We start from the raw sequence: 25,805 nt of genomic DNA on the forward strand, positions 1-25,805 counted from the left end.
CTCCATTATATGACTTGTACATTGGTTCCAACGTACTTTTAGTGACAGGCTATTCCAGCGTATTCCCTCAGAAATGAAAAATGAGTACAAACTGAACCATGGAAACTCGTTCGTGTGGTAATTGCTGAGGAAATTTTAGGACAGTTAAATCTATGCCGAGCCACCATGTAATATAATCAGTAATTAAAGTCTTCATCTTTCTTTTTTTTTTAAATTTTTGTCTTGAGCCACTTTATTAAATGACTCATGCACATTATTGTGCATATTTATCCCCAAACCATCCCTATACCTGGTGTGTCACACAGAATCTTCCATGAGAAGGTAGGCCGACTGCTGGAAGTAACGCTGGGTTTGACACTCAGCCTTTTTGCTATAACCAGAGAACTGTTTCGCACTGTGGTGTGAGAGTCAAGCGCAGGGCAAAGCAGCATCTTGTAAGTCATGCCCTTGACATTAAACCATCATCTGATGCTCAGAGCAAGCTGGAGGGGGAAAAATATATGAATCTATTGACTGCACTGACACCAGGCATAAAGATTACCGCACCACTGTGCCCAGAGCTCCTGGACCAAGAAACAGACTTTACTCAGTCTTATGGATGCACATGGCAGACATCCCTGTTAGCTTTTATGTTATTGTAATTTAATCAAGTTGTTCTGAACTGGAAATTTACCGCACTGTTTGAGTGTTGTGTAGCATTTTGTAGCCTTGTTCTTCAAAAAAAAAAGACATTTAAATGTATTCATTTTTTTGATTTAGTCTCATTTTAAGTCCATAACTTTTCCATGACGTTGGGAAATGATTTTCTGAGATGCGTGGAAAAACAAAATACAGAGAAATCCGTGTCTTAATTTACCAGCATATAACTTAGTAAGTGTGGCTTGACAACTTAGCATTAAATAAATCGATATCAACAAAAAGGGAATTACCTGAGTCAAACTTTATCGAGCAACATGCGCAGCAGGTATTCTTTCTCAAGCGAATTTTCACGACTTTCCCCCAAAAGATTTTCTGGCTTAATCTTTATTTTTCAACCACACACAAGGCCTTGAAATTGCTTGTTTCAAATTCCATGATGACAAATTTTGTTCCGAGCTCACTGGCGATTTATTAATCCCATAAGTAGAAAGAAAACATTCATTTCAAGGAAGTCAGCTCAGCTCTATAAGTGGGACATCACGAACTGATTTGATTCATCTTTCAACTGCAGGACAGAAAACCTCTGACTGTATGGAAACCTGCGAAACACAAACCCATATGACCCTCATGTGGCAAAAGGGGGGGGGGGGGGGGGTCCTGTCACAGGTCAGGTACATGCCAGACATCCTTTACAAGTTGACCAAACAATTCCCCACTGGGAGAGGAAATATTACCCATTTATTTTTGCACAAAGCGGCTGAGCTGCATGTCAGTAATGTGGGTTAGGGCTAATGTTGCATTAGCTCCAGATGAGCGATGCTGATGGCCTCATCGTGGGTCACCAACAGTGCACAGGGCCCAGGCACAAGACTGACAAGCAGTGTTTACTGTGGCCCACACGTGGCTACACCTCCATGCAGGGATGGACAAGGAGGAAAAAAAATAAAGTTGGGAGCAGCTTGTGAAAGAGCACCTCAGATGAAATGCTGTGTTCCCTGCTTCTATGCATGGATTGTGCAGCAAACGTCGCGGCGTCACGGATCTCTGAAGCAAACTTGTTTTTTTTTTGGGGGGGGGGGGTGATCTAACCTGGTAAAGCAATCGTACTCGCATGCAGCCTGTGAAAGAAATGCAGCCGTCATGAACCATGCAGCAGCAGCAGCAGCAGCAGGTTTTCCATCATGCCACGACATCCGGCTGGATGTGAGGACAGCCGGAGGCTAACACAGAAACACCTCTAAGGTCGTGCAGAAAACATAATAGCATAACTCCGCTTATTGCACCCCACCCCTCCTCCTCCTCTCTGGTCTGAAAAACGCAGGACAAGCCCTTTCCCCCGCATTCAAGGCGTAGCGGCGCAAAATCTGAAGGACACCCCGCCTCCCCTTTCCCTCACCTGGCATATCGTCTTCAAAATCCATGTCGTCTTGTCCCTCGTCTTCATTACTCAGCGACCCCGGCATCTTTATCTCATAACCCCCAAACCCTTTTAGGCTGTGAATACTGGAAGTTAACCCTCCAGACGCCGCAGCCCCGTTTCTTTCTTCACCCAAACAGAAAGCCCAGTTACATTATCATTTTTTGTTTGTTTGCAAGTAAATCTGGGAGCTCTCGCTCCAGTAGTAAAAAAAAAAAAAATGATCATAAAAATATATTTATATATATATTCCACTGATCTCTATCCAGGTCTTCCAGTCTGAAAAATAAGAAAGACAAAAATGGAACACACATGCCCAGATTGTGACGTCTGGTCTGTTGCCATGACGATGCATCCCATAATTTCACCTACAACTAGTTAGTCGTGCTCTCCTAGTTACCACGTTAACTAGCAAGTGTGCAAAAAAAACACACCGTGCGGCAACGCTGTGTGCCGATAGCCGGATCCGGTGCTGTCGCCTGCCCATTTCCCTTTGGAAGTCCGGAGACACAAACTTCTTTTCTCCTGCAGCCTCTGACAGAACGCACAGCACAGCAGGGCTGCAGAAGACATGTGATCACGGTGTCTGACCGTAATCGAATTCATATTCCATCGTGTCATTGACACTTTTTTTTTTTTTAAATTGACGCTATAAAAAAATAAAACCTCAGGTGGACATTGCACACCTTAAAGTTTGCTCTTTTTTTTTTTTTTTTTTGGTACCGACATCCAGTTTTTCCACACAAGTGGAGTCTCATGACTGCACGCTGTCAAGAGAGGAGTCCCGGGCTGCCTGCGGTCCCCTGGTTGTCAAGGTTACCACAGCTGTAGCACGGGATGGCCCGCGGGGCGCTTAGCAGACAGCACGAGATTCACTTTACCAAAAAGTGAATACATAAATAAATAAATATACTCAGTGAGTCCTGAATGAACATGCTGACATCTTAATTTTAAATTTAAAAAAAAAAAGTTATGTCAATTACACTAACCGTGTTAGTTTTGTTCAACTTATGATTATTTAAAAAAAAAAAAAGTTTTTAAATCCCCAAAAATAATATCACAGCTAGAAAAATACAAGCAATTTAAATAAGTTTACAAGTGCAGGTATGAGCGATTACACAGGAGGGTACTGCAACAGCTCCGACTTTCTGTAGTTAAGGAAATGTGCTGTGTAAGCCAGAAGAAAAGTGTTGTGGCTAAAATCAAAATACAAACAAGCTGGGTTTTTTTTGCCGCTTTTGAAATTTTATTAAAAGTGGTATCCACTTTAATCCTCCTCTTCCTCCTCTTCGTCCTGGTTGATCTGGAAGTAGCGCAGCTCGTAACTCTCCTTGGTGTTGGCTACCACCCGCAGCCAGTCCCTGAGGTTGTTCTTCTTCAGATACTTCTTGGTGAGATACTTCAAGTACCTTAGAGATGAGTGGAGGGGGTAAACATCAGAGACCCCCTTTAGAGTTAACACCTAGTCGACTTTCATCCTGAGTGTGTATCCAAGATGTCTGCATAAAATCACACACGGGTTAGCTACAAAGAAGTAGCTTGACTTCAGGTAACCTTGCGAATAAGGAGCTCTGAATTTAGTTTCCATTTATTTCTCAGAAAAATATATTTTAGATCAGTGAATATTGACAGTTTCCAAGAGTAGGACATAGCCACCTGGTGGGCTGTGGGGGTACTGCAACTTACAATGGATAAAATGTTTTAGGTTAAAATCCTTAAAAAGGGGGTTTGAAATCAACATCAAATACTTGCACATTTGCAACTAATTATTAATAAATTAATAGTAACTGAATGGGTTATTAACATCTGAGTAATTGCTGAAGTCCCACATCCAGGGATTTATTTTGTTTGTGAATTAAAGCACACAAACACGTCACTCATCTCTTGTGTTTGACTGGAGCCGTGACTCACGGATCCGGTGGGCTTTAGAACTACTTACTACTTCTCCCCGGGCAATTTCAATACTACCAGTGGACGGGTAATGACAGCAGCTCAATGTTGTGAATTGAGGGGACTTTATGCGGCGGTGTAACAACACCACCTTGTGCTCCATGGGAAGACGAGTGAGGTGATGGTGTTGGACCTGAGGGGCCATCGGTGGTGCAGACTGCTGTGAAACATCAGCAGTATCAAGGACATCCTTTGAGTATGAACTGTTGCACCTCCGTGGCAGAACACCATTCTGCATGATGCTACGCGTGATACATACTTGTTTGTTTACAGCACCTTGTCTGAGGTAAACTGATTAAACAGAAGTGCTATTTTGAAAGCATAAAACATTTGTTCTTGTCTGTTTACGGCACTTCATCCTCAAGTGCCTAAAATGTGGTACTTTCCTGTTAAAGTAATTGTTCCTCTACCTCAAGTGTAGGCAGTGACATCAATTGGTGTGGGTAACAGATTCGATGACCTCCTGACCTTTTTCTTTAACCATCATACACGAGTTTTGTTAAAACGTCACACTCTTATTGTACCTCTTCGAGAAAGGGACTTCAGAGTTGACAGCAATTTTGCTCTTGCTCCTCTCGATGGACACCACGCCACCTCCGAGGTTTCCGGCTTTACCGTTCACCTTGATGCGCTCCTGCAGGAACTGCTCCTACGAGAAGAGGAACCACAGGAAGTCACGTACAACATCGATCAAGAGGGTTACACGCAACCCGGAACAAAGATGCGTTCAGGAACAACTGGTGTCTAGGACGGATAACACATTTCCTACAAGTTGAGGCTGACACGACAAACTTCTACATCATCAGTGACTGACAGCTGCTTGACACATCTCAAATGATGTCTACTCACAAAGTTAGCAGCGTCCATGATGCCATCCTCAACAGGGTGAGTGCAGTCCAGGGTGAACTTCAGGATCTGCTTCTTCCTCTTCCCACCCTGCTTCCTGACCAGCTGCTTTTTCTGACAGGTATTGAGGGAGAGATTAGCGATATTTCGACGTATTCATGGGCACACCGTTGTGCTAGCAACGCCAAAACAGCTAAATGAAACACACAAGCTGGTACAGCAAATCCCACAGAGTCCCCCATTTCTACAACACCTCCTAATATATCACCCATGTAACTTTTATGTTACACGCTTGAAGTTACCTATAACGCTAGCAATAACAGCTAGCTCAACGTGTTTCAGCGAAGAAGAAAAAAAAAAACCTGTAACTTCGCATACGAGGCTGAAAACGCCCGCAGCATATAAACCAACGTTCAAACCTTCACTACACTTCGATAAGTACGAAGGATAAGATCAAATCAATCGACTGCACGCAGTTTATTTCAGTTTATTTTATCGTGTGACTACTTACAATTGGAGCCATGGCTGACACGTTCAGCGAAAAGGAAGGAGGAAAGGCAGCGCAGGAAGTATAATGTGTCGCTGAAAAATCGATTGGATCGATTTATCTGGAGTCGATTAAGCAAAGAGTAGCTAATTTGTGAGCTAAATATGATGCAGATAAGATGACTTTATAAATCTTTAAAGAAACTAAAGTTCGAGAATGTCCTTTATTAAACTGACCCAACGCAGAACTTTTTTTTAATGGTTGATTCTTTCTTGTGATTTCCCCTTATTTTTCCAATAATTTAGCTTTTTAAATATGTATTTCCTGACGTTTTAAATAAGTATTTATGAATTCAATGTGAAGGCATATTTAAGTCCTATTTCAGCTTTGTCATCGATTCATATGTAGCTCTGTCTACACTTTGTGAACCAGTTTGGTTACAGATTGTTTTGTTTTATTTTATTTTGATTATTGAATAGAGGGGAAAAAATACTGTACCACCAGATGTTTAATACATATATATATATATATATATATATATATATATATATATATATATATATGTACACACACACACAAATATACATATATGTATTTTAAAAAGAATACAACATACTAAAACTACTTATCTCAGCGAGAAAATGTGGACATTCCAGTAATATCAAGTTAGTGTGAATCTCATAGTTAATATCCCAAATAAATGAACTGCTTTGTCAGTTTAATCATTAGATGCGTGTACGAAACTTTTTAAGTGAAAGTATTTGAACTGCCAGAGCAGGAAACCAAACAAATTCATAAAGTGCCTTGTAGGTGATATCAAACCCAGCCATCTCATGATATAATACTTAATATTGTTCTAATATCAGACACATTCATTAACTACTACGCCAGATCGGATAACTCTATCGAATTAAATTTATACGGCAGGCTAAGTGCTGATACTACATTAAAAATAATCCCCAGTGACAAGTTGGTGTCTCACACTTGACAAAGGCTAAGACTGTGAGGAGCTATAATGTCCACACCATTCTCTCTAGTCACCAAGACCCTTTGCAGTCTGACATTTGAAATAGGACAACTGTATTTCTAATCTGTATGAGACAGCAATATTGAATGTCCCTTTTGCACTTTGGCAACACTTGGGGGCTGGCATGAGGTGTATACTGTCAGCTGCCTGGCGGAGGGACCCCATCGGGCTACTATTGAAGAGTTTGTGCATTGTTGTCATTCCTGCTGGGGGTAGCTGATAGCGCCACTGAAAGGTAAGACAGTGGCTCTCTGTGCTCTCTGCCCACTCCATTTACAGTAGGTTTTCTTAGCTGGGCATATTGTTAGTGCTGACAGCCTTTGATGTTGACTTGCCGTCTGTGGATTTTGTGCTGTCTCCTTCCAGTTACATGCCAAGGTAAGAGAAAAGCTCCTCTTGTTTAACTCCCGTGAAATGATGTGTTTGATATTCGTCAAGTTATCTGCTTTAAAGACGCAGGAAGGGTTAGACTGCAGCTCTTTACCAACACACCTATCACATATCACATGGCATTTGTCCTCACTCGTTCTGTCTCCAGATGGCAGGAGGAATCTTCACCAATTTAGACAACCTGTACAACGTGGACTGCACTAACCTCCACCCACTGGTGTGTCACCTGTGTCACGAACAGTACCAGTCACCATGTCTGTTGGACTGCTACCACATCTTCTGTGCCCGCTGCTTACGAGGCCGGACCAATGACAACTGTCTCAGCTGCCCCCTCTGCGGGTAAGAGACAGCACAGTGAAACTGATCAGAAACAAATGATCCATGTTGTTCATTCTGGGCAACTTGAAAACAAGAACATCATTTATTTCCTTCTTTTGCAAACGCAAACTGTATTTCAGGCTGGAACTCGGGTTAATTTTTTTTTTTTCACCTGTTCCATATGTATTAATACAACAGGAAAACTATAAACGGGTTTTCCAAAGTGTGGAGTGGTGAACATTGCTTTGCTTAAAGTTTTTTTTTTTTTTTTGCCTTTCAAGTACTCATAAATATGTTTCTGTGTCTTGCATCACTTCTTTGATACTTCAGAATGCGGGAAAAGCCCAATTAGCTTGAGGCTCATGGTAATTTTTGGCTAACAATCGCTAAACCACCCAAAAACATCACTTCATGAACTCTCAAGCTCATTATCTCAGATAATCCATGTACTCTTTTTAGAGCTGCGCGCCCATTAATCCACAAAAGCTTTGATTTGTGCTTAAAAACTAATTATATCAAAGTTTGACGGCTGTGAGTGAGTTGGTTGAACTGTTCCTGTGAGCTAGTTGCGAGCAACGTTGTGCTTGGTGTTACTGTGAAGCCAAAGAGTAATTTGTTCATTTCCAGCTCCTATCAGTGTTTGTGTATTACCGAACATGTGGGTGTATTAAATAAATGTGGTTAATATCCGAGGATGCACTTGAGAGTTTGAAAACAGACATTTTTAGGGTGGTTTGGCTGTGGTTTTGTCGCAGTCGATGCTGTTAGCCATCAGTCTCCATTAGCGTCAAGCTAAACAAACACGGCGATACTGTGCACATTTTGGAGTTGCAAAAAAGTAATGGGGGGACGGGGGGAGGGGGACGGACGGACATCCATTTTGTGAAAACTTGAAAGTCTTACCTTTGGGGAAGAAAATCTGCTTTAAGAGATACAGTGGTTTGGGGGTAATTTTACTGCTTAACTACGTTTTCCTGAGTGTCAGACATTTTCATGTATTTCTTTACTCTGAAGTTCTATAAATCAGTCCTATTGGGCGGACTGTCAGCTGGATCAGATAACATAACAATGATTCTAGAAAAGCATCTCGAAACAAAAGAAGAAATAATGTAAAGAGGTCTAAAGGGGTTATCACATTCCAAGCTTTGTCTAAGCAGGGGCAAGGGTTCTGAAGGTAGGGGTCAGGACCCCCGGGGGTGGCGAGACAAGGATAGGAGGTTGCAAAGTATTCAAATTAAATAAAAAAAAATAAAAAAAACAAGATTACTTATTCTTTTCTAAAGATAAAATGGTACTATAAAAATGGCAGCTGAAATTTAAATGATTTTAAATTCGGCTGAGCTTGGAAAGGCCTTTTAGTGTGTGCAGCCTTTTTGAACTCTTCATGGATTGTGTGTGTGTGTGTGTGTGTGTGTGGGGGGGGTTCTTTTGTTCCTTTATTTTGGAAGTGTTGAGCTGAAAAGATTGGGAACCCCTCGTCTAAGGGGAGGTCCACCATCTCAGACTTTGCAAACCCCTGAGGGCTATTAGACCACCTATATTTGGAATACATTCGGCCAGAGGTCAAGGATTGTTTTGGTGTTTTATAGGCACATTCAGATTGAATTACAACCTCTCGCAGCTTGTATGGTGATGATATTTAACAACAAGGTGGTCTCACGTTGCTCAAAGATAGTTAAACTGAGATTATGTAACTAAACACCTTGGGGATTGTGTGTGTGAATGTGTGTGTGTGTGTGTGCGTGCGTGTGTGTACAAGCCAAAAACTTTTCCACAGGCCCCAGTTTTGGCCAGTTCAATGAGGTTCATCGCACATAAGTCGATTCGTAGATAGGTTAGGTTCATTGAGGAAATGTGATGAGATTGCTGTTGGTTTTTGTTTGGAGGGCTGCTCAGACACCATTGCTGGCTCGGTGCGGGCAGATCAAGCCTGAGTGGCTGGAGCAGCTGCAGGGTTATCGCAGGCTCTGATTTAGCCATTGGCCCCAACACTCAGCGGGGCCAGCAGGTTCTGCTAAGACCAGTCACACAGTAAACAAAGCATGGTGGTATTTGGCACCATAGCCAACAGCTTACAGCAATCAAAAGCAGTCACATGGTGCCAGTCCTTTTCATCCCTATCAAGGAATGACTTGTGGTTTATAGTGACCTTCAGCCCTGCAGTACGAACTTTCATTTCATTACCAGGATGGCCAGGGAAGCGACCCACGGCGATTATATCATGAGTCTTTCCTGCAAGGTCAGATAACCCCCGTGTTTCAATCATCTTGGTGAAGAAATCAGCTACTACAAAGTTGATGAGTCTTGTTTCTACATTATTACATCATCCCAGATGAGCAGCTCCTGAATTCTGATTCTGCCACACGCGTCTCTGCTTTTTCTTCCTCAGTGTTTCCCCCCAGTGGGCAGAAAGCCACTGTTCTCTGCTGTTTGGCCTCAGGCTACCAGGGCCTGCTGCCCGCTAGATAGCACTTCCAATAGCAGCGGTCAGCCACCACGCAGCAGCTGCTCTCTCAACAACTATGCCATCTAGGAATTCACTACTCTGCTATTAGTAGAACACAATAGGTTTATGTTGCTATAAAAATAAGATAAAATGTGCGCAGTAGAGAGGAGGAGCACCTGCATCAGAGCAGTCAGGCTGAGGGGAAGTGTGAGGTCCCACCCTTTCTCTGCAAGCTGCAGAGCCAGCAGAGGCAAGCAGGGTATAAATGTTTGTTTTCCATTGTTCTTGAAGTCGCTCTTTTAACGTGGCAAACCTTTACTTAATCGTATATTAACAGCTGTTACACGTTTGTCTTGTCGGGTGTGTAAACTACTAGCAGAGTACCATGAAGGAGTATTTCTAAACTCCAGCGTGAACTGTCAGTAGTTTTCAGATTTGAGCTTTGGAAAAACGAGTAAAATGCCTCACAGCGGGACGCCTCTTTAATTTGGGAGTTTTTAAATTATATTTGTCATGTAATTAACAAAGGGATTTTAATTCATCCAAATGTTACATAAATAGAGACATCCATAATCATTAATACACACAGTTGTAACTTGTTAGGCTATATAAAAATGCTTTAATTAAAGTCATTAATTCCTCAATTAATTCAGTATCTCTCCTAAAAAAAAAAAAACTGCTAAGAGTAACAACTTTACAGATTGATTGAACCATAAGTAAAGCATTAATTCATATATGTGCATATATTTTCCATTTATTAATTAGTCACGGCAAGTTATGTAATATTCCTCTGCTCATCATTTTATCCAGGTTATTATTTAAACTGCGTTGTTCTATCATTTTATAAAAGCGTATCTAGGAACAGTTTAACTTCACGACTGGTCAGTCATTGTCACAATGAACCTTGAAGTTTGCACTCAAAATTCGGCAAAAGCTGACGATTCCCTTTGAGTCTTTGTGCTGCGAGTTACAGCTTAAACCTGAAATATTAAAAACAGAAAGAAAGCTGAACGTCGAGCGTTGTGTCAAAATCATAATCTGTCACTGTGTGGTCCTCATAAATCCCTATTTTGCTCAAAGACAGCAGTGCCATCCTGTGAGACGTCACAAGAATGCGTCCTACACGGGTTTCAAGGGCTCATCTTTAATGACATCAGTGTCTGCGATGGAACTCAAAACAAGAGCTTTATGATTTTTATGTACAGTTCGACTTTCGCCGTGAATGGGGACAACTTAGAATGTCTTTGACTGATTCACATCATGATGGAAGCCACCGCTCAACTCAAAGTGTACGAAAATGCCAGAAAACTTGGAGAGACATGATCACACTGGTTTTCTAATACGTAATTATGAACTTAACATCAGATCCAGTCCTTTCCTTGGGGCCGGCAGCTCAATCCCGCTCCTGATATCCTTCTGTCTTCATGTCGTTCAGCCCGAGCTCTTCGTTCTGCTCAAACGTGCGAGTGTATTTGACGGTCGTCATCTCAGGATCCGGGTCTGGAGCAAAGACATTCTGCAGATAGCTGTTCCCCGCCGGGTCGTCTAGGATGATGCAGGCGTCCATCTCACCAGCTATTATCTTTTCAATCTTCTCTCCGAACTCCTTCAGCTTGTTGGCCCGCTCCGAGTTGCCGCTGTCACCAGAGACAAAGGGGTTTTTGGAGACGGTCAGATCCTTGATGTCTTTCAGCAACCCCTCCAGAGTGGTGAACTTCCCTGACAGCGCCGCCATACCCAGCTCGAACTCCAGCTCAGGGATGAGGACGGAGCAGGTCTCTGACTTCAGCACATCCCGTGTCATGTCTGAAGGGTCGGTGACATGCAGGGTGATCTTGGTGCCGAGATCTTCAGTCGCGCCACCCGATTTCACCTCATTGGTCCGATGGCCACAGCTGTCACAGTTAGTAGCCATGATGATGACTTCTTTAAAGTGAGGGATCTGGACGAGCTTCATGTTGGTTGAGGTTGGTGCGTTGCACTCTGGACAGTTGGTGGCGAACATGAGAACCTCACCTCTCATGGTCTCCAGGTTGTTGCCAGGTGGCTCCTCCTCAACATCGTGGTCGTCATCTTCAGTCTTTAATCCCAGCTGAATATCCTGCTGGACTGTGCGCTTGAACCAGGACACGGTGAGAGCTCCGTCTTTCTGAGGGGCAACCGGATTCTCCACAAAGCTGTTGCCAGATGGATCCTCAATCACCAGAGTGAATTCAGTCTCGACATCTTTTAACCTCCTCAGCTTCTGGATGAATTCATCTATTTTAGCAGCCACCTCCGGGTCGGTGGCCTGTCTGACGGGCTGATCCTGCTCCAGACCTGCCACTGCTCTGTCTACAAGGCCCTCCACAGTTGACAAGGAGCCTTTCTGGGTGAAGGGAGGGATTTCAAAATCCAGTTCAGGTATCCTGGTTGTGGCACTGTCAGCTTTCACCACCTCCCTGTTCAAGTCCTGTTTTGTTTTCACCTTCAGTGTGTAGCAAACGCCCTGTTCCTGAATCCGACCGGCGGACTGGATTTCAGTATTGGCCCAACTGCAGTTTTCACAACTGAACGAGCTGACGATTATTTCCTTGAAGAAAGGTATTTTAGTGAGAAGCAGGCGTGTGGTACCATTCTGGTAGCAGTTCATGCACAAGCTCTCGATCTCCGTGGGCTGCCAGTCGTCGTCGTCGGCGCTAATATCCTTAAAAACGGTCCCTCCGCGCACAGCTTCCTGGGAAATGACGGACATTTTCTCACGTCAAATGTATTTTCCCGGTGGGCAAACCGTTCGCTATCACCTTCGCTGGTTGTCCGGCGTTGTCGTATCATAGAAGTTTCTGGAGAACAGCCCGTATGCACATGCACGTCCTGGCGTGTTTGACAACTCGGACGGGCAGCCTCTTCCGGTTCTTCTTCTTCTTCGATTGCTGCTGTGTCATGGTGTCACTGCTGCCCCTATAGGTGTCCTGTAGTACTGCAGTGTATTTAGTTCATGAGTGCTTTTATAAGTCGTTCCTTTATTAGTCCCACGACGGGGAAATTTACAATGTTGCAGCAGCGAAGTGGATAGATTAACGATATAAATATAAACAATATAAGAGAAAAGTAATATAAATATAAATACTATACAAGAATAAGACACACAACAACAGTAAACAGCAGTTGCACATGGGGTATTAAAAAATTGTACTTAAATTGTAATTATTGCAGACTGAAGATATTGCTCATATGTTTATTCAGTTCTATGTTTGATGTGTTATATGGAATTTAGGTTGATCTACAAAAAAGATAATAGATGAATTTAAAAAAAAAAGGTATAGATAAAACCCTAGTTTCATTTTTAAATCTTATCTTTCATGGAAAAGTATCTATTTGTAAGCCTAAATGGACTGAGAGAGAAATGAAAGCATATTTGTTATACTTGCACAAAATCAGTCCAGAGATGATTTCTAGGGTAAAATAACAAAGAAGAACGAGGAGATTTTCAGTGTCACTAATGGAAATGACTGAATGTGTTAAAAGCTTTTCTCATAAGAATCTGGTCAACTGTAAATGACATACCTCAGTTTTTAAAAAGATTAGACTAAAAGAGATGTGAAAATTCTATTGTCTGGCAGATTTTGTCATTCTTCAGTTTGCTTCTGGAGTAATTGATTTAGAATTGGATTTATTTTTGCTTTCAGGATTTGATTTTTTTTTTCTTTAGGGATGGCATTTTCATCATTTTTCATTAAAGAGTTATTTTTTATTAATTTCAGAATGGGCCGCTGGTCAGAGTATAGTTTCATGAGTGTGTGCTCACAAGCTGCAGTCTGTTTTTGTTGTTGTTGTTGTTACTTTTGCCTTTCAGTGAATGAAAAATGAGTAATTCATTGAGATGATAGAAAATACAAACTTTATTATCAAATCACACATTTTAATGACTCCTGAAATATTGCCCTGAAAGACTGAAACTGATCATCTGGTACTGAAGTCTGCTTTTTTTTGTCTGCCACAGATACCCATCCATCTTAAAAGGGAACAACGTCCTCCCACCAGAGGACCGTCTGCTGAAGTTCCTGGTTGATAACAACGCCGACGCTGAGGAGACGGTGCAGTGCGCCAACTGTGACAAAGAAAGTAACAAAAAGGTATGAAATCTACGTCTGTAAAGGTGAGGGTGTGACTGAAGTGGGCTTGATTACATAATAACAAATAGAAAACATGACTATGTTTGTATTTTAAGATAATCCTGATCTTTATATTCCTTGTCTGTGCAGGACACAGGAGGGATGTTCTACTGTAACACCTGCAGCCAGCCGCTGTGTGTTGCCTGCAGGGAGCTGACACACAAGGCCAGAATGTTTTCCCACCATGACATCGTATCACTGGCTAAACGCACCAAAGCCAAACACAGGAAGTGCCGTGAGTGGCGCCTGAACACACTGTTGTTGTTTTATTTCGCTGCTCTGCTTGAACCTCTTTGGCATCATTTTAAAGTAAGACATCAACTTTTTTTAAACAACAACAACAACAAAAAAAGTTGTTTTGCCATCTTCCCCAGAGTCAGGCAACGACATCTCGCCGAGAGGCCAGCTGACTGCTTGTTAGCTTAGCAGAATGAATGGTAGTGGGTGGGAAGTGTTAACATACTTCTGTCAGAGTCACTAAATAATCTTTACCGGCATTAATACAACTAAGGTTGTGCATAACATTCTTTATGAAGTCACAACTTCAAGTTTAAACGTGCTGTAACTTTAGAATCAGACACATCATCAGAGTAACTTTTCGGGCCAAAACGCTGGGCACAGGGATTTCATGGTGCTCCTCAAAAACACCATGTAAGCCATCAACATAAAAAAAAACCCAACAACATCAAAAAAACCTTTGCTGATGACGAGAAGAACAACTGCTCCTACTAATCATTGGCAGACTTCGTTAGAGAGGATGAAGTGAATCATTTGGAGAAACCAAGATCCTGAACCTTTTCTGCTTCATGACTTCTGATGGAGCTATGCTAACACTTCCCACCCACCACCATTCGCTTATGCTGAGCTAACTACCAATCAGACGCTCTCTGTGGGTCTCTGGCTGCCGAATACACGTACAGAGGAGAGACGAGTGTCTGTCTTCCTGTCTGACTCTGGGGCTGGGGCTATGGTAGCATGTTCCTCTAGGAAAATCTCACTCAGAGGGTTTTGGTTTTTTTTAATGGATGATTGCTCAAATTAATAGGAAAAGTGTATGGTCAGTACTTGAAACAGGTGGGAGACATGTCAAGTCTCAAAGGTGTGGCATACTGTAAACCTGCTTTTTCAGAATAACTGACTGATGCTCCCACTGGCTGATGTTAAAAGACGTCTGTCTCCACAGCTCTCCATCAAGAGCCTTACATCCTGTTCTCAACAGAGAACAAGTCGATGCTCTGCATCAAGTGCTTCAGAGACATGCAAGTGTGAGTGAACCTCCTCTCCCCTCCTCTCCTCCTCTCTTCTCTTCTCTAAATGTGGCGTTATTTGTTTACCACAGGGAGAGCCGGACACACTGCATCGATATTGAAACCGCTTACGTGCAAGGGTGTGAGATGGTGGACCAGACTGTACTGGTGAGGGAGTTCTGTCTCTACATCTACGTACTGTATTCATGAAATTAGCCAGAATGTAAGCAGCAGTTCATCAAATAATTTCAGTGGGTTTGCGTGTGTACGAGGGATGTATGATCATATCAGCATGACACCTGTGTGGTTCCAGATACCAGTCATTTTTTAATAAATCAGTATCAGTCCCATGCCCGATAATCACTGTATGATGTATTGGTGTAGTTTTGCTCCTCTGTGCTTATCATCAGTGATGAGGAACCAACTTTATATGCATGATTTATGGGTTTTAAAAAGGTTTCAAAATGAAGAAAAACACTTCATGTTGTATAAAACAAAACAAAAAAATCAGATATACCTGTTTTTACACACAACATTGACAAGATATAAACAATCGGCAAACTCAGTTATAAACTATTGGTATCAACAGAAAAAAAAAAAAAACCCAGCATTCTCTGAGTATGCGGCTCTGACTCAGCTTGTGATTGTTCTGATTCCGACGAATGATCACAAGTGTAAACGCCGAGCTTCCGTCTTCCTGTGTAGGTGGTGAAGGAGCTGCAAACTTCCACCAGAGAGGCGATCTTTCTGCTGAGAGCAATGATAGGAGAAGTGTGCCTGAATGTGGAGGAGGAGGAGAACGCAATCTGTTCTCTCTTCAACAGTTTGCAGGTTAAAGAACAATTTCATATGTATTTTCTTGTTTCCTGTCCACGCTTTGATGATAAATAACATCCTGTGCATGTCAGAGTGATTTAATATAAAGGTCTATAATGGAAACTTGACACGTCACCCACAGAACATCACCCGAAGGGACTTTTAAATGCCAGTTCTTTTAACGTTTCTGTGCTTGTCTGGACATTGTGGGGTTCTCTATGCAGGGGCAAGCCTCAGTCTAGGGACTAGTTCTAGCTGACAATAAAAAAGAAAACAAGTAAGCGCTGCAAGCTTCTGTCCTCTCCACATGGTGCCAGTAGCACTGCCTGGCCACTGGGTGTCTCTCTTGAGCTAATCGTGAGGAAAGAATGCAACTTCTTTGAATAATGAGCAATTTGAGAGAGCAGATGCCTCACTGAGGATTTGATTCAATTCTTCTCAGTAATCTTGAGAACACGTCAGGTATTAGAGAGCTCAAAGGCCTGTTTGTCAGCGGTGTAAGTAGTAAAAGGCTGTTTTTCTGCTCTCACCTTACAGGAAAAACTAGCAGAGAGGAAGAAGATTCTGCTGAGAGCAGCTCAGAGGTAAAGTAAAAACACATCTTAGCTGATGTTGCTGCACCAAAGCTCACATGACATGATTACCGAATTGAATCCTTTTATCCTGCTGTCACCGGGCCACTTGACTGGTTTCTGCATTGTATCGTCCTGCATTGTACTCCAGGAGATGAACAGCAGCACCCAGCTCGCTCTGCAATAAGCTTCCCTCACCAAACTCTTTTCTTTTGGGTCATTTTCATTCTAACAACTGAATCATAGCTTTCAAGCCGCTGTTAGCTGTTGGTGCCTGGATCTCATCAGCGAATATGAAGCCAGCTGAAAAGTATCATTATACAAATATGTACAATGTAAATACTTTTTCCAAGTCCATAATAAACAACTGCAGCTGCTGCAGGAAAATTGGGATGAGGCCTATTTCAACCAATTTAAATGACGAAATATGCAGAGTGGGATGGAATAATGCTGTCTTAAAACCTGTACATATTTAACCTCTTCTTCTTTTTTCTTTTTTTACAATTAGAAGAATCAAACTTCTAATCTGACATTAACCCAAGTGAACTGATGCGACATCATCATCACGGTTGTTGTACCTTTTAAAACCCGAGGCAGCATTCGCTTGAGGACTTGATGCGACGTCATCATCGTTTTCAGTGTTTTATGTTGGCAGTTAATTGATGAAAAAAGTCATTTTACATGGAATCAAGAGGTCTCAGCTGTTTTTGTTTATTTGTTTGTCACGTGTCTATCTACTCCATGGGCAGAGAAATAAAAGATTTAAGTGGATGTTGAGAATTCTGTCAGAAAACCCTCAAGATTGAAGAGATTATTTAGAAAAATGCCTGAGTTTTGGTTTTTTTTTAAGTCTAAATGGGTTCAAGTATGAAACAAGTGTCCTTATATGATTTATTATAACATTTAATCAATACCGGTGTAATAATAATAATCTAGTAATATCCATATGGAAAAATTACAGCTTGATTCCGTGTCAGCAACGGTTTTTCATTTATTAGTCACAGTTATTGCACGTTGGTGAGTGAGTGAGTGAGTGAGAGAGAGAGAGAGAGAGAGGCAGTGCTGGGGATCTTTAATGAGATTTGTTTATCTTGATTGTCCTCCATCTCTCTCTCTTTGTGCCTGGAAGTCATTGAGTGGCTGGCTTCCTAGAAGAGAACAGTGTTAACAACTATTTATGTCAGGCTTTTGTGTCCGACCCTGCGTCTGTGCCTGCGTGATGTAGCAGCAGGATACACGCAGATTAGCTTTTGTTGTTTGTGGTGGCACCTCTGGAGCCGAATCCTCTGTGTATTTCAGCGGGCATGGACTTGACGGTGTAAAGTTTTGTGTGTCTGTTTGCAGTCAACATGAGGAGAAGGAGAAAGCACTAAAAGAGCAGCTCTCACATCTGACTGCCCTCCTACCAACCCTCCAGGTAGAGAATAAATAATAACATGGTACACAAGAGCTCACGTTCCATCTAACCTTCATACCTCCGTGTTGTTTCCAGGTTCATCTCGTCACCTGTTCAGCCTTCCTCAGCTCAGCCAACATGTTTGAGTTTTTGGACATGGGCTACGTGAGTGCGTCCTCACACAGAGGAATTATTTTTAATTAATTTTGCATTCCAAGCTGCTTGTGGATCCAGTCCCAGAACTGTAAATTATGCTGTTATTTTGGGGAGGAAGACTAGAATTCTGTTCAGTCTAAGCAAGTTTCTCGGCAAGAACGAAGTTCCAGTGTTAGCTTAACTGAATAGGGCATTAACTTAACACCTCAGTGTAGTGAAACAGGTCACTGAATCTTGTTCTTGCTTACACAGCAACTCATGGAGAGGCTGAAGAGGATTGTAAAGCTCCCTCATCGACTGAGACCAGTGCAGAGCAGCAAAGTGAGTAGGACGGGCCCCCGTGCAGAGCTGGGAAAGGTTACGTTCAGAATGCAATCTACTGCTGTGTACTGATAAGACGTTTTCGCTCGTTAACAATACAGTAGGACTTGTGATGTGGTCTGAAAGCCAAGCTGGGCTCACTGAGCTGTGGTATTGGGACACAATCACACGCTGCAAAATGTGATTTCGAGATGACATTTTAGCACAACAGCTCATTTTTACCTTGGCAACAGTAGTTTAACTGAATAATTTCAACCCAGCTCGCTCACTGGAGCTGCTCCACTCTGTAAATGTGTTCCAAAGCATTGAAAGGCTAAAAGATGGCGAAGTGGGACAGCTGAGCCAAAGCAATGCATTCAAAAAGTTTTTTTTTTTTTATTTCACCTGTAATTGGATTAAAAAGAAAAAAAAAATAGAGCCTGATAATTGTAAAAATGCTGAATTATCAGTTTCAATAATGGGCCAGACCGCTAATGGGCCACCCCTGTAGGCCAGCACACATTTGACAGGTATTGACATAGTAAGTCACGACTGTGGTAGATGAGACGTAGCAGCCATCAACACGAGAGTATCTTATCCTCTGGTGCAGTCAATGCTCCAGAATAGGTGTCAGAACGGGTCGCGACATGCTGGTTGTTAGAAAATACGATTCATATCATTTTCAACCTGGTTGAAGTACAGAAACATCTGCATTCTCCATGGTTCCCCGCTCATGTACTCCTCTGCGATGAATGAGTCACAGCTTCTTTTTTTTTTCTTGAAGTGGCACCTTCTTGCCGTTCCGATAGAATCTGATCAAAGAAAATATTTGATGGACTCAGTTTTTGTTGGCCTCAGTTCGACGTACTTGATCTCCCTGTCTTTCATCAGATCAACACTGACTACCGAAATGAGTTTGCACGTTGCCTGGAACCCTTACTGCTGATTGGACAGCACTGCCCTCCTTCTGTTAATGGATCGTCGAGTGTGGCAACAAGGTAAAATCATATTTAAAAATCAGAGACGGTGCTGCCAAATATCTTTGGATCGTAATCCTTTCTTCCTGTAAGGTTTACTTTTGTTGTCTGGATATCACCATGGCATCGTTTTAACTCTTCCAAGAAAGCAAACAATCTGGGAAGAACATTTCACACTCGCAAAGCATCCAAACGCAAAATCCCCAAATGGCTTGCAAGGACAGACAGAAGAGAGTTGAGTAGAGCTGCAGTGAGAGGAATGGAGGCGCCATGTTGAATCCCTTTATGACAGTTATTGTTCCTGTCTGTAATCTCTGTGCTCTGATAGCGTTACACTTTGCTGCATGTGTGGCAGTCGCCTCTGTTTGACAAAGTCCCAGTCGTGCGTTGATCAGACCAGAAGCACAGCAAATAACAGTCAGGAGGTGGATGGACGGTGCGACGCGGTTCATTAATGATCAGTAAATACCACCTTTATTATGACACAGCAAACAAAGGGTTTTGTCCTCTATTGTGTTTCATGTCCCTCTCCACGTACACGCCACCCACTGTCTGATTTTTTTCCATATCAGTGTCTCCCAACTGTTCACAGGTCCTTAAGCCCACCCACTAATGCCATTATACTGACAACTCCGCTCTCCAACTTGTTTAATGCTCTGCCAGTGCAAGATGCAAAGAGGGTAGGGATTGGTGACGGGCCGACTGGCACTATTTTTATCATAATTTCATAGAACTCTCCAGGATTCATCTGGAAGTTGGCACGCAGGAGCAGCAGGTCTACTTCAGGCCACTGATGTCACTGCTTTAGCATGGGCAAAGTCTTTAGTTGGCGTCAGTGGTGGGAGGACGGGATCTGGATGCGCAGAGGATGATATGTGCACGGCAGAAAGAGAAGGATACACGCTTTCAGCAAATCGTCTGATGCGTCAACGCTAGACAAAAAAGTCAGGAGTACCAGACCCCAGGTAAATTCACAGATATGTTCTAGAACGTGTGAGTCACTCCAACTCTGTCCTCTTCTCAAGACATCATGAGAAAGGTCTCTTAACTTGTAGTGTAACCTTGTCGTGCGTTTATCCTCTCCGGAAGCGATAAAGCAACTTAATTTGTTTTGTAGACTAAATTGTATCCAAGATCAAGACGGGCTCGCCCCTCTTTGGTGCTGTTGACATAAGAAGATGGTAAGGCGCTTATCTGCTTAATCTGTCGATCACGATTGTAGGAGGAACCTGGTCTTTCCTGTCCGTGCTGCGTCAGTTGAGACCACGTTGAAGAAAGGCGGCCTGTTACTCAATACGGCTTTTGTGTTGTTGTGTCTGCTACATCCCGAAGTGGAGTTTGAGAGCACTTTCCACCGCAAGACTGTCGATAATGCAGCATGTACATCGAGCCAGGACGAGTGCGATGGCACAGCGATGTTCTTTCATGCAATTGATGTGGCTGCTTTTAATTGGTTGTGTTGGGATTCAGCCTGGAAGCTCAGAGGACCACATTTGTATGGCAGCATTGGCCTGAAGCTGTTCATCTCTTGTACTGTAAAATAGCTTCAGGGCGGTTATTCAGTATTAGGCAGGTATATCTACCCCCATAGCCATCATTAATGTATGTTTATCTAATATTTGCCGACATACTGCACACATATTTGCCCTGAAGGTGACAACGAGGGCAAAACTCAATGTTTTAAGTGATCAAACGGTTTGTTCTTGTGCTTTTGCAGTGCCGGTTGGTTGTTATTTTATGTGGGTAGTTTCCTAAACTGAATTTTAACGTGAATACAAAATTCTAATGCTGGGGGATTTTATGTAAAATTATTTTGTGACCAGACACAAACGTTCATGTTAGAAGGTGTGATTTAGTGGACCAGAGCAGAGGCGCTCCGACTCTGGTGGGGGAGGTTCCCCAGCAGAGACAGAATGTAATGTGTCAGTGGCAGGTTCCTTGTGGCGAAAGTGGTTTTGTTGGGTTTTTAAATGCAATGAAGTCGATCGTCCATCCTCCCCAGAGCCAGACAAGAGGAAAAATACCTTTCTCCCCTTAAGGAGTTGAGACCCCCAAAGACCGGATGACTGCAAGTTGGTTTAGCACAATGAGCGGTAGAGGGTGGGAAGAGTTTGCTTGGTTCCAGCAAGTCATCAACAGGCTCAGGTTCAGGGTCTTGGTTGGTCCGCTAAGAAACATACTTATCCTCCCTTACAAAGTTAGCCATGATCAATAGCAGCGGTCATCAACAGACATTTTTTTATGTTTATATTATATTATATTGTTTTATATGTTATGATTGAGTTGCTGCATGAAACCACTGCACTCAACCAGGATATTAGTTTCAACAATGCATCTGATTCTTGTGCTTTCATAAGCAATGTTATGCTAAGCTAACTAGCGATCAGCTGGCCTCTGTGAGTCTCAGGTCCCCGCTGCAGCACAGAGGAGAGAAAGTTATCAATCCTTTTTGTTCAGTTCTGGAGACGATGGCAAACAGGTGAATTTCCCAAAATGTTAACGGACACAGCTTCCAAAGATCTGGGCACAGATTGCAAATCTGATTATAAACTGTATGCACAGATTTATGAACCAAGAGTACAGATTTCCATGCTCTGTTTATGTTTCTCAGGAGACTCCAGGGGTGCTCTGTAGATCTAGAACCAAGAAAACAAGGTCAGCTCAAAACAGTAAGAATGTTGCATTGAGTTACGCTAGAGAAAAACCCTCTGTTGGCACACTGGAAATCTCTAATATCGCTACAGTCCCAGCAGAGCTGCAGGCATGTGGATGGCAGCGACAGGGTGACATTCATTCACCAATACAGTCATGAATGGAGGTACTGCGCTTCTACCCTCATGTCAAGACTTGAGGGAGAATCCGCTCGTCAAATGTCAGTTACTAAAGAGAGAAGAAGAAGAAGAAAAAAAGAAAAGCAGCCATGATATTTTCCACCCTCACCTCAGGCTCCAGTCACCTCTCTCCATGTCTTGCCGCTCCCCATCTCTCAGTGAGATGCCACTGGGCTCAGTGTTCGGACGAAGGCCCACGTCTCACCGCAACATCTGCACCAAAGTTCTGCTGGCTGAAGGGAAGGAAACACCTTTCACCGAGCACTGCCACAACTATGAGAACTCTTACAGGGTGAGTGTTTTGTGTGTGACCAGCAACGAGTGTTGAAAATGACCCGATGCTTTTGTCCACATTTAAGAGTGGACGCAAGGTGCGCTCAGTTTGAAATACGAGTCAGAATCGTTCTTTAAGAGCTGCTCAACTTACTTTGTGCCCCTTCTGTTTAATGTCCTTGACAACCGCGGTGGTCCTGGTTAGCCACTTGTTGGCACCTGATCTTAGGACACATAAATGAAAAAGAAAAAAAGTAGAGGAGCCATGTTTGATCTTCAAGGCTGTAAAAATTCCGCAACATAAAATCCTGCGACATTTTTTAGTTTGAAACTAAGAAATTAACCCTACAACACTGACATTGAAATTAATAACACCATTACGAACACCGGGTATACTTTACCTGATATAATATTCCTGATTATGTATTGTTTTCATCAGAATATATGAAAGTGCAGCACTTTATGCCAAATAGAAGTACTCTTCTTTAATTTCCCAACATGCAATGTCACATAAAATGAAAAAAAGGGTACCATGGGGGAGCCTAGATAATGGCATGACAAGAATGGTGTGGGTGAAAATCCCCCGGTGTCAGTCCTCTAGGGTTAGAACACATCTTACATCCAGTGTCATGTCCTCTGTACCGTGCTTGTGTGTTCCTAGACTCTCCAGACAGAGATTCAGAATCTGAAGGACCAGGTCCAGGAGCTGCATCGGGATCTGACCAAGCACCACTCCATCATCAACACAGATAAAATGGGCGAGATACTGGACAGATCGCTGCACATGGATAGCCAGATAGCTGCCCAGTACTCCAGTGTGGAAACTATGAGAGTCATGTTTGAAGAGGTGTGTCAAGTGATACCTTGATGTTTTGACCTTTAGTATGCGCTGGTGGTTGCCAGACTAAAAAGCTTCTACATTTGTCCTCAGTTGGCGCCCCTATCTGCACGCTAGCAAGCCATCGTTATGTAGTCAAGCTGCAACAAACGCTAACAAAGAGAGGCGGAAAGGAGCAAATGTCACGTGATTTTGGGAGTTTTTTTTTTCTGAGAGTCAGCTTTCATGCTTTTCCTTCACAGATCTGGGATGAGACTTTTCAGAGGGTCACTAATGAGCAGGAGATCTATGAGGGTTTGTATTCAAGTCCCAACGAAAAATGATAGTGTTCTTTTTTTTTCAATCCCTAATTTTACTCGAATGTTTGTTTGCTCATTGCTTGCAGCTCAGCTTCATGATCTGATGCAGCTGAAGCAGGAGAACTCTTACCTGACCACTGTCGCCAGGCAGATTAGCCCGTACATCCTGTCCATCGCCAAAGTCAAAGAAAGGCTTGAGCCCAGGTGTTGTACCCAGAGATTTACTTTCATATTCTCCACCTGCCGCCATATGAACTGGCTAAGGACAGTAAGCAGGAGCAAATGGAGGCCTTTCTCTTCTCTTTACTGCATTGTGGGGGCAATTTCCTTGTCGAGATAATTGTTGGTTTGGTTCTTCTACTGGGATTTGTGTCGTGCAAACAACATTAACAGAATAAATCATGTGGTGTCATTTTAACAGCACTGACAGCTCAATTAAGTCAATTTTGAATGTATTTTCTAGGTTTCAGGAGCCCAAAGAGAACCGTGATGACCGCACAGAAACTATGCTGAAAATATATGAGGACAGCACATTAACTACAGAGAGTCAGGACAGGTGTGGCTCTACGCAGTACCGTACACAACTGAAGTTATTCTGTGAGAAACTCTTGTGTGCAGTTACATTAAAAGTACTTCTTTGTTTTCACCATGTCAACAAGTGCATGTAACTGCAGTTTTGTTTTGTTTTTTTCAATGTAAAGCTAAATTTGAACCGAGCACAAACAGAATGAAAGTGTCTTTGTAGGGAACCTGGCAGGGACGAGTGGTGATTCCTGTTCTGTAATGTCAGATTCTCTCACCTGTCGCACGTTTGGTGGAGGCCAAACATTCTGAAGTAACTGACAGGAGAAAATCATCTCCAGGCGTTCTGTACACTTGAAACATTACATGGAACAACAGGGTCAGGTTCAATCATGACAGTGTCCATAAAAAAAGTCTTGAAATTGTTCATTCAGTATGTCGGGATTAAAACGCAGCGTTTATTTTCTTTGACAGTGACAACCAGACCCGTGTCAAAGACCAAGACAGGGACAAGAACAGTCGCTCGCTGATTCTGGAGCCCGCCGAGGGTTCAGTGAAGAGCAATCGGCCGGGGAGGCAGCGAGGCCCTGCAGAGACATCCAGCCTTAACGAGATGCCTTCATAAAAGCTGTCATCTGATTTCTGCTACCCACCATCCCCCCACCCCCGTCCTTGTGCCATATTCAAACGTAACAATCAAGGGTGGCATGTGACTTCCTTGTCTGTCAGGATACTGTACATTACGTTCGTAACATTTCTCAGCAGTCGGGGGCTGTCAACAGCTCCGAGGTGGGAACCTCTGACGGACTCTAACGGCGGGCAGTAATTGGACGTGTGTAGGTAGCGGTCAAAGGTCGCCTGTCGTCAGTGCCGGGCGTAGAACTGCTCCATGGTTGTAAACGGGAGAAGATACCAAAACGATAGTGGAACGTTTGGACTGCTTTGATGAGAGATCTGGAGTGAATTACCCACATTTTACTCTGTGTTTGGGCTTTGGCTGTTAACATGATAAGTGTGCTGAGAATGTGAATGATTGCTCTGTCTTTCTTTTTACTGTGTATCTGGAATATCTTTTTTTTTTTTTTTTTGGTGCTGTATCCATTCTTTGCATAAAACATTTTTTTGGAGGCTGTTGATGGATGAATGCCCAGGTCCGATTACACAGAAGATTGCTGAACGGGTGTGACAGCACAGATGGAACACAACAAATGCAGTAATGTGTGTATGTGTGTGTGTGTAATTGTGGGTGTCAGTGTAGGTCATACGTGTTGATGTGTGTTTAGTGAATGGTCCCATACGTCTGTTCTCTTTGAAATAAGGCCATTTTCCCCAGGATGTTGTCTGCACTGGTGTTTGCTGCAGTTGCACATCTACTGGAAAAGCTGGAATGTCGGGGGTATGTGAGTGGATCTGGCCTCGCCTCCACCCGGAACTCTGGCCTCTTTAATCCCAACCCGGTCAGTATTCCAGCTCTCATACCAGGGAACTTTGTTCTGCTGCTTTGCGAAATGTCTTTCTTTTCTTCTAAAAATTCTCCACGTCAGAAACGTCAGCGCGCTTTAGGGAAAAATTTGCCACTTTGAGTGTGTTGAGGGAGAATGTGGTCTGTGCTGCGATGTGGCTCGGTCGACACTGTGAGCAAAAGACAGACCCAAGCAAAATATATAAAATAGGAACCACAGAAACTCTTTTTCTGCCCTGAACAGAACAGAAGGCACGGGGCTCAGTCTCCCTCAGAAACTCTACTTCACCCAGAAAGTGTGCTTTACCTTTTGAAAACAAACGTATTTGCGCTTCCATGAAAGGGTTTTGATGTGCATTTCGCCATTTCTGTGTGTTTTGCTTTTTATGGAAACAGTAAACTGCATGCTTCGGTGCAACTTGAGAAAAGAGTAAATGCACAA

General features: G+C 42.9%; 4 protein-coding genes across 9 annotated transcripts in view; 1 reads left to right on the forward strand and 3 right to left on the reverse strand.

Moving 5' to 3' along the window:
* The window catches only part of chd5 (chromodomain helicase DNA binding protein 5), a 39,600-nt gene extending 36,952 nt beyond the window's left edge, over positions 1–2,648 (reverse strand). For 3 of the 5 annotated variants that reach the window (XM_086200113.1, XM_086200112.1, XM_086200111.1), the window contains exon 1: positions 2,491–2,648. In XM_086200113.1, coding sequence (XP_086056239.1) covers positions 2,491–2,629 — 139 coding nt within the window. In that variant the 5' untranslated portion in view covers positions 2,630–2,648. The other 2 variants (XM_086200115.1, XM_086200114.1) reach the window with 1 other exon arrangement.
* A 631-nt stretch (positions 2,649–3,279) lies between these two features.
* rpl22 (ribosomal protein L22) lies at positions 3,280–5,411 on the reverse strand. The gene is made up of 4 exons (XM_086200869.1): positions 5,364–5,411; positions 4,856–4,966; positions 4,531–4,655; positions 3,280–3,465 (listed from the first exon to the last, which is right to left on the reverse strand). Exons 1-4 carry the CDS (start codon positions 5,373–5,375, stop codon positions 3,324–3,326), a joined length of 390 nt encoding a protein of 129 aa, XP_086056995.1. The 5' UTR covers positions 5,376–5,411; the 3' UTR covers positions 3,280–3,323.
* Positions 5,412–6,835: 1,424 nt separating this feature from the next.
* Positions 6,836–25,805, forward strand: rnf207a (ring finger protein 207a). 2 transcript variants are annotated; one of them, XM_086200872.1, is made up of 17 exons: positions 6,836–7,095; positions 13,503–13,635; positions 13,765–13,909; positions 14,858–14,939; positions 15,014–15,089; positions 15,627–15,752; positions 16,275–16,321; positions 17,654–17,726; positions 17,802–17,870; positions 18,114–18,182; positions 19,053–19,159; positions 22,084–22,261; positions 22,904–23,089; positions 23,323–23,374; positions 23,466–23,583; positions 23,843–23,935; positions 24,376–25,805. In XM_086200872.1, the coding sequence occupies exons 1-17, from the start codon at positions 6,905–6,907 to the stop codon at positions 24,524–24,526; spliced, it is 1,896 nt and encodes a 631-aa protein (XP_086056998.1). In that variant the 5' UTR covers positions 6,836–6,904; the 3' UTR covers positions 24,527–25,805. The 2 variants fall into 2 exon arrangements, with proteins under 2 accessions (XP_086056998.1, XP_086056999.1); XM_086200873.1 differs by having other exon boundaries at positions 22,129–22,261.
* Positions 10,092–12,440, reverse strand: zpr1 (ZPR1 zinc finger). Its single transcript, XM_086200871.1, has one exon. The coding sequence runs from the start codon at positions 12,252–12,254 to the stop codon at positions 10,914–10,916; it is 1,341 nt and encodes a 446-aa protein (XP_086056997.1). The 5' UTR covers positions 12,255–12,440; the 3' UTR covers positions 10,092–10,913.

The sequence above is a fragment of the Aulostomus chinensis genome, chromosome 3, assembly GCF_037954235.1.
Source record: "Aulostomus chinensis isolate RoL2024-O1b breed Wild chromosome 3, RoL_Achi_v1.0, whole genome shotgun sequence".
Lineage (NCBI taxonomy): Eukaryota > Metazoa > Chordata > Actinopteri > Syngnathiformes > Aulostomidae > Aulostomus > Aulostomus chinensis.

Excerpts from the sequence above, each read along its gene's own strand:
- rpl22 (XM_086200869.1), bottom strand. Across the intron at positions 4,656-4,855 it reads TCATGGACGCTGCTAACTTT|GAGCAGTTCCTGCAGGAGCG; the intron begins GTGAGTAGACAT and ends CTCTTCTCGTAG. Across the intron at positions 3,466-4,530 it reads GAAGTCCCTTTCTCGAAGAG|GTACTTGAAGTATCTCACCA; the intron begins GTACAATAAGAG and ends CTCATCTCTAAG.
- rnf207a (XM_086200872.1), top strand. The coding sequence starts at position 6,905 with ATGGCAGGAGGAATCTTCACCAATTTAGACAACCTGTACAACGTGGAC. Across the intron at positions 13,910-14,857 it reads AGCCAAACACAGGAAGTGCC|CTCTCCATCAAGAGCCTTAC; the intron begins GTGAGTGGCGCC and ends CTGTCTCCACAG. Across the intron at positions 15,090-15,626 it reads TGGTGGACCAGACTGTACTG|GTGGTGAAGGAGCTGCAAAC; the intron begins GTGAGGGAGTTC and ends CTTCCTGTGTAG.
- zpr1 (XM_086200871.1), bottom strand. The coding sequence starts at position 12,254 with ATGTCCGTCATTTCCCAGGAAGCTGTGCGCGGAGGGACCGTTTTTAAG.